The following is a 7,187-nucleotide window of genomic DNA, read 5'->3' as shown; positions in this document are numbered from 1 at the left end:
AGAAAAACATGTAGTGCAATTTCCAAATCTCCACGTTTGGAGAGCTCTAAGAGTTGTAACTGTCCAGATGAGGCGGTAGTGTATGAACAGTGCCGCCCAGATAATTCTGTGTAATAAAAAATCTGGGAGTTGAGTAGACATGACAGAACATGGATTTATTAGTTTTAAGTGGGCGTGTCCACTTCAGGAAGGGAGTGAAAGCAAAAGAGAATCAAGGATCTAAGGGAAGGAGGAGGAACGTAAAGAATCATAGAATATGGGTGCGGGGTGGTGGGAGAGGGATTCCACGACACCAAAGCAGCAGGTAAAAAAGCAGAGTTCAGCTCAGAGGCATCCGGCGGGCACTCGCCCGGTGCCCCGCCAAAAGCGGGCGGCACGAGCGCGCACTACAAATACCAGAAGCCCCCGCTTCCTAGAGCTCCCGCCGCGTCGCGCAACGCACGCCGGGAGCCGGCCCGAGCCGCCAAGATGTCGCAGCCCAAGAGAAGAAAGCTTGAGTCGGGGGGCGGCGGCGAAGGAGGGGAGGGAACTGAAGAGGAAGATGGCGGAGAGCTGGAGGTAGCCCTGCCACGACCCCGGAGGACTAGGCGGGAGCGAGACCAGCTGTACTACCAGTGCTACTCGGATGTATCGGTCCACGAGGAGATGATTGCCGACCGCGTCCGCACCGATGCCTACCGCCTGGGCATTCTGCGGAACTGGGCAGCGCTGCGGGGCAAGACCGTGCTGGACGTGGGCGCGGGCACCGGCATTCTCAGCATCTTCTGTGCCCAGGCCGGGGCCCGGCGCGTGTACGCGGTGGAGGCTAGCGACATCTGGCAACAGGCCCGGGAGGTGGTGCGGCTCAACGGGCTGGAGGACCGGGTGCACGTCCTGCCGGGGCCAGTGGAGACGGTGGAGTTGCCGGAGCAGGTGGATGCCATCGTGAGCGAGTGGATGGGCTGCGGACTCCTGCACGAGTCCATGCTGAGCTCTGTGCTCCACGCGCGGACCAAGTGGCTGAAGGAGGGCGGTCTTCTACTGCCGGCTTCCGCCGAGCTCTTCGTGGCGCCCATCAGCGACCAGATGCTGGAGTTGCGCCTAAGCTTCTGGAGCCAGATGAAGCAGCTCTACGGTGTGGACATGAGCTGCCTGGAGAGCTTCGCCACGCGCTGCCTCATGGGCCACTCAGAAATCGTGGTGCAAGGCCTGTCCGGCGAGGATGTGCTGGCCCGGCCGCAGTGCTTTGCTCAGCTGGAGCTGGCCCGCGCCGGCCTGGAGCAGGAGCTGGAAGCGGGGGTGGGTGGGCGCTTCCGCTTCAGCTGCTACGGCTCGGCTCACATGCACGGCTTTGCCATCTGGTTCCAGGTGACCTTCCCCGGAGGGGACTCGGAGAAACCCCTGGTGCTGTCCACCTCGCCTTTTCACCCAGTCACGCACTGGAAGCAGGCACTCCTCTACCTGAACGAGCCTGTGCAAGTGGAGCAAGATACGGACGTTTCCGGAGAGATCACGCTGCTGCCCTCTCAGGACAACCACCGTCACCTACGCGTGCTGCTGCGCTACAAAGTGGGCGACCAGGAGGAAAAGACCAAAGACTTTGCCATGGAGGACTGAGCGTGGCTTTCTCTCCCAGCTACCTCCCGAGGCGGCCAGACCTGCGCGGTAGAGGCGGAGGGGGGTCGGAGGAGAAAGGGAAATCTCACGTGCAAGTAGGGGACATTATCTTCCGTCTCCCTTTCCCCTTAGGGCTCCTGGGGAGGGAGAATAACTTCAGTCTCCCTTCGAGGAGATTCTTCTGGCGATATTTATTAAAAAGTGATTTCGATCCCCCTCAACGACCGAAACAGCGTGTTTATTAATGGCCCTTTAAGCCTCAAAAGCACGTAGTACCAAGCACTTGTATTTCTTTTGTTTCATGCAAAAAAGGGGGAAAAAAGGAAGAAAATGTCAGTTTGTGAAGGCTCCATGCACATCCCAGACACCTCACACCCTAAGTCTAAAACCAGGGAGGGGGTAAAGGGGTTTATAATTAGACTCCATAAATCTCCAATATGACTAATATCTCTCCTGAGCCATATTCCCTCTCTTCCCAGGTGCCTCTAGGCTACGGTATTTCTTTCTCATTGTTTTTTAAAGAAATTTTACTACTGGTAACGTGGGAGAGGAGAATGATGACAAAGTTTAAATAACACTTCCTTAGCGTGCTAAAGTTGATGAACACCTTACTGCATTAAGTGAAGTTTTATTTCACTTAATGGAGTAAGGTGTTCGTCAACTTTAGCACCCTAAGGAATTGTACAGCACACCTAAGAAATCTAGAAGGTACATTTAGGAGAAAAAGACCTGAAAGATGGTGAAGTAGTATGGATGTTTTAATTGTCTTTACTCTTAAGATTTAACCAAGAAAATGTTCCATAATAAAATTTTTGTGTACTGCTTAAAAATAAGCTGATACAGGAGGTTTCTTCTGATCCTGACCCAAGGGCTTATTTATCATCATGGGTGAATTATTTAAGCTTACTAAATTAGGGAAAATATTTTCTCAGCTAGAAAATTAAACTCCCTCATTCAGAGGGATCATGTGATTTGGCCTACTTTCATCAAGTGAAAGTTTTTTAGTGTTTTTTTGGGGTTTGTTTTTTTCTTATTAGCTCAGCTTAATGTGAAAGTTGAATTTAGGAAAATCATTTGTAATGAAGTGTGAGTCATGTTATCACATTTATTTTTACCAATGTTTCCCTCCTTATCAATGTGGCAAATAAAGCATTGGCATTCGCTCTATTTTTATAGATGAAGTAAGTCTTGTGTACTGTTTGAGTTATAGATTTCACCCTTTTTAATATTGTTCTTAAAAACCGTGTTACAGCCCCTACAGAATATAGCTTAAGGATAATTCAACTATGCTTAATGTATGTTTTCTTCATACTAGTAGCTTTTGTATGCTAGTAGAAAACAGGTGTGAAAAACTGGTCTTCTGAAGTACTCTAATGTAGTTCTGTTATTTTAACTGAGTTTTCTCCTTTATTCATTGCTTATTAAAATATTCAAGTATTACAACTAATTTTCTAAAATTTGGTATCAACACATGAGATCTACCATTATGAAGGGAAACATACATGTACAAAATCATCAACTTTACAAGATCCTTGAATAGCAAGTAATACATTTGTAGTTGTCACCATGTTGATGTTAGGATAGTTAGCTCATGTAAATGGTACAGTCATAGCAAGCTAGGCCTGGTTTAAGCTAGAGGTATAAATTACTTCCTTATGTTAGGGTCAACTGTATTTTAAGTTGAACATTTATTTAGCATTTTAGTATACAGTTTTGAGTAGATTTCTGGTGTTTGTTTTAGCTTCCTATAACAATCCCTTTGCTGTATGGGTACAGTATTGCCAGTATAAGCACACAAAGGGAATACCAGTTAAAACTTTGGGTAACTGTAGAAGTAAAAGGTAAGTATTTCATAATTACACAGAATTTAAAATTCTTATTGTTACTGTTTCCCCAAAGTAAGATGGATTGTCATAAAAATACAGCTAAAGCCATCAGTCATGTGGCAACATAACACAGTGGTTAAAACCTTGGACTCTGGAGCCAGACAGCTCATGCTGGAATCTAGGCTCCACCACTCTGTGTGACTGGGCAAAATACTTAACCTCTGTTTCTTCTCCAGTGCTGTCATGCAAATGGTGTGACAGTCATACGTGCCCTATAGAAATGTGAGGATACTATGAGTCAATACATGCAAGCACATAGTGCCTGGTACATACTAAGATCTCAATAACTTCTTGCTGTTGTAATTGTGGGAAAGTAATATGCAAACCTGGAGCATCTGGACACATAGAAAATGTGATTCAGAATAAATTAGTCAACGTTTTGATTTTTTTACAGGTGTTGTTTGACAGTACGAGCATGGCCGTATATGACGAGCAATGTATGACACTGGATACCAGATGACCCAAAGGAGCCTAAGCCCTGAAGTGAGGATTCTTCCAGAAGGATGTGGTTGTGAGATGCACCAACATTCAGGCACTGTCCAAGCTCTGTATGAACTGGTACTGATTGCTTAGGGTCATTTGGGTCACAGGAAGAAACTACCAGCCCTAAGGAGAGAAAAACATGGTGAAGTCCTACCTGCTTTCCTCAAAGAGCTTACATTTATTTAGCACTGTGAAACTTTCCAGGTATTTTCATTAACTCACTGGACCAATGGACATTTTATTCGGTATACAATATAATAGTCATTGTGATAAGTGCTTAGGATATAAACCAGTAAAACATAGTTTCTCCTTCAAATAGGTATGTTCACAGGATAAACCAGAAAGTAAAATAAACAAAAAATAATGGGCAAAAGACTGGGTGGTGTAGGTGTTAGGGAGGGCAAGTAATTATCTTCACCTTACATACTAGGAAAAAAGAGTTACACAGATTTTGAAGGATTTAGCCTAAGGTTATGTAACTACTTCTTGACAGTTTAACACGAGTCTTTCGATTCCTAACCCACAAAAGACCCCTTAGATTAAGGAAGTCTCCCTGGAGACTTGTCTCACAGGCCTCAAAGAGCCACCACCTTCAGTATATAGGATCTTCACGTTGACAAATACTAGGCACTCACGAAGCATTCCCTGTTCCCATTCCCCTAACAGAACTAATCAAATGTGGCACTTTCTGAGGCTCCCCCAGGGGACTGAATCCTCAACATAGTAGCAAAGGTAGACAAACTCTGCCATTCTACTTGGTACTTGATGCTGGACAGCAGAGAGACATCTGCCCAGGCAGTCATTCATTTAATGGTTTAATAAACACCAACTAACAGTTAAGTAAGCAGATCCTACTCTCAAAAAACTGGGGTATGGTGGGGAGTAGAATTACCTACATCAATAATCTGCATTCATTCTTTATACTGGAAAGATTTCATTCCAACTAAATCTTACCCCTGCTGAAGCAAGGATAGGAAGCCAGCCCTCTTATCAATTTCATTCTTAAAATTTCGCCCAAGTGCAAAAATACTCCTTATCATCACGTAGATTATGAGCTCCTCAGAGAAAAATTTCTCTATGGTGTTAGTTCCAAAAATAAATCTATGTCCTCTATATAACTGGTTTATTTCAGCTAACGGACACAATATTTTGGGTAGATGACCCTTCTCACACTGGCTACTAGAAAGTTGAGCCAAATTTATAGTTCACTTGCGCTTTTTGTTTTTACCTTTATATCTGGCTTCATTTCCATAACCCAGTTTTTTCTTGATTTGTCCCTCTCAATAAATATTAATGTTTTGTTGGAATTTAGGTATCTTTGTTCTCTTCTAATACTTTCTGGCATTAAGATATTTTCCTCCTTTTTGGAATACCTGCAATAGTTCTGAGGGTGAGGAGGTTGGAAAAAAGGCCAGAGGACCCTGATGTACGCCCCCTTTATTTTCTGTGAAATGTGATGTCCAAAGTTATTCATATGGATGGAAAGCTGATTGGATCTCATCCTTTTAGCCAACCTACAGCATTTTACACTTTGTAGAATCAAGATTTCTGAATGTGTGACCATCTCAGACATGTAGACAATCTTGAGGAAACCTTGAATATTCTGCAGCTCTTTGTAAGCCTAGAACAGGCCCTAATTGCATCTTAAACACAACCGTAGAGTTGTAGATTGCCAAACCCCTTCCAAAAGTGTGTGAAAATAGTTTAAGGTGATGATAAAGAGGAAGGAAGGACATAATGAGACTATTTCTCATATATCATATGTGCTTGTAGGGAAAGATTTGAAACAAAGCATCTAAACCTAACAAAACACAAAGAGAATTTTCATAAAAATTCAGATATCAACAGTAGCATTGGAATTGTGCTCCTTGGAGAGCTTTGATAATTAAATTCATCATTATTGATGGTAATAACTTTGGGGAAAGACTGGGGAGATTTCAGTTGGATAGCTTTTTAACTCTAAAAATGATCACTTAGAAATTTAGAATACATAGATAGAACTGGGGGCGGGGAGGGCAGAATTCCTCCTTCTCTTTCTATAGGCTGTCCCCTGCAAGGAAAGGAAGGACAGAAAAAGGAAAGTGAGATGGAAAGAAATCCTCCCCACACATTTTTAAATACTTTACAGGCATTCCTGCAGTCGCGTGATATATGTATTTGTAAAAACCTTCACATTCTGCAATATTAACACACTAAAAATAAGGAAAAATTAGGTTGGGTGGACCATCACAATCTATGAAATTTTGTAACCAAGAGCACTAAGAACACTAATTCTAATAAAAATAGTAGCAGTTTAAAAAGATGTTAACCCTAATAAATAAACATTGCAGTAAATAAGACAACTTGATGAAAGAGCGTAAGGAAGAGTTACAGAGACAAAACAGTTGCACAAAGATGGGGAGAAGGCTTAATAAACCTTTCTAGGACATAGAGCATGTGGCTGAACAGAGCCAAGAGGAAGAATGTAGGGTGTGACATATTCCTCTGGCTAGCTGCATTTACTTGCGTATGTGTACTTTGTGTTCTGTGGGTGCTACCTGGTGGTGTTAAATATTGACGATGGGAATGGTCACATATGAATCAATCAACTTCCACATTATGTTTTGACATTGTTCCTCTTCTTACCAATATCATATGAGTTCATTATTTTACAAAAACATGCACTGTAGCACAACATTCTGTCCTTTGTTTGATTTCCAGAAATTATAAAGTACTTCAAAATTCCATTGGGTTTATGGATCTTTTCAATGTGGGTTTTTTTAAAGGAAAATGGAATGGAGTGGAAGACCTACAGGTGGCTGTAACCACCCTTTAACATGAATCTATTTATTTTATTATTTTGGTCACCAGGAAAGATTCAACAGGAAAGGGGAATAGAAATTCTGGCCTGTGTAGAGTGGAAGGAAAAAACAGTGAGTATTCAGAAGGTGGTTAGATAGTGGGATTGAGGATAATCAGTATTTTTCTAGAGCCAAAGGTAGCATAAAAAATACCTTGGGGTCAAAGAGACCTGAAAGTTAGGAGAGAAGCACTTAAATAAAAGTTAGGATTCCCATGCATACACTTTGCCTACATCACAATATCCTTAGGGTAAGCTTTTCTGAAGTCATGGGCTCAGAACATAACTAAGATTATTTTGATCGATTAAAAATAATTGCTTATTTTGTTACCTGTCCTTAATCTCTCCTTTAAGCTTAGATTCTAAACTTATTCAAAGACTCT

At 42.7% G+C, this 7,187-nt stretch overlaps 1 protein-coding gene across 1 annotated transcript; it reads left to right on the top strand.

Moving 5' to 3' along the window:
- The first annotated feature begins 289 nt into the window (after nucleotides 1-289).
- On the top strand, nucleotides 290-6,681 carry PRMT6 (protein arginine methyltransferase 6). Its single transcript, XM_073810199.1, has 2 exons — nucleotides 290-1,691; nucleotides 3,877-6,681. The coding sequence occupies exon 1, from the start codon at nucleotides 469-471 to the stop codon at nucleotides 1,594-1,596; it is 1,128 nt and encodes a 375-aa protein (XP_073666300.1). The 5' UTR covers nucleotides 290-468; the 3' UTR covers nucleotides 1,597-1,691; nucleotides 3,877-6,681.
- Nucleotides 6,682-7,187: the final 506 nt, after the last annotated feature.

This window comes from Tursiops truncatus, chromosome 1 (assembly GCF_011762595.2).
Source record: "Tursiops truncatus isolate mTurTru1 chromosome 1, mTurTru1.mat.Y, whole genome shotgun sequence".
Classification (NCBI taxonomy): Eukaryota; Metazoa; Chordata; class Mammalia; order Artiodactyla; family Delphinidae; genus Tursiops; species Tursiops truncatus.
Note: the sequence above shows the minus strand (reverse complement) of the source record. Positions and strands in the feature narration are given on the sequence as shown.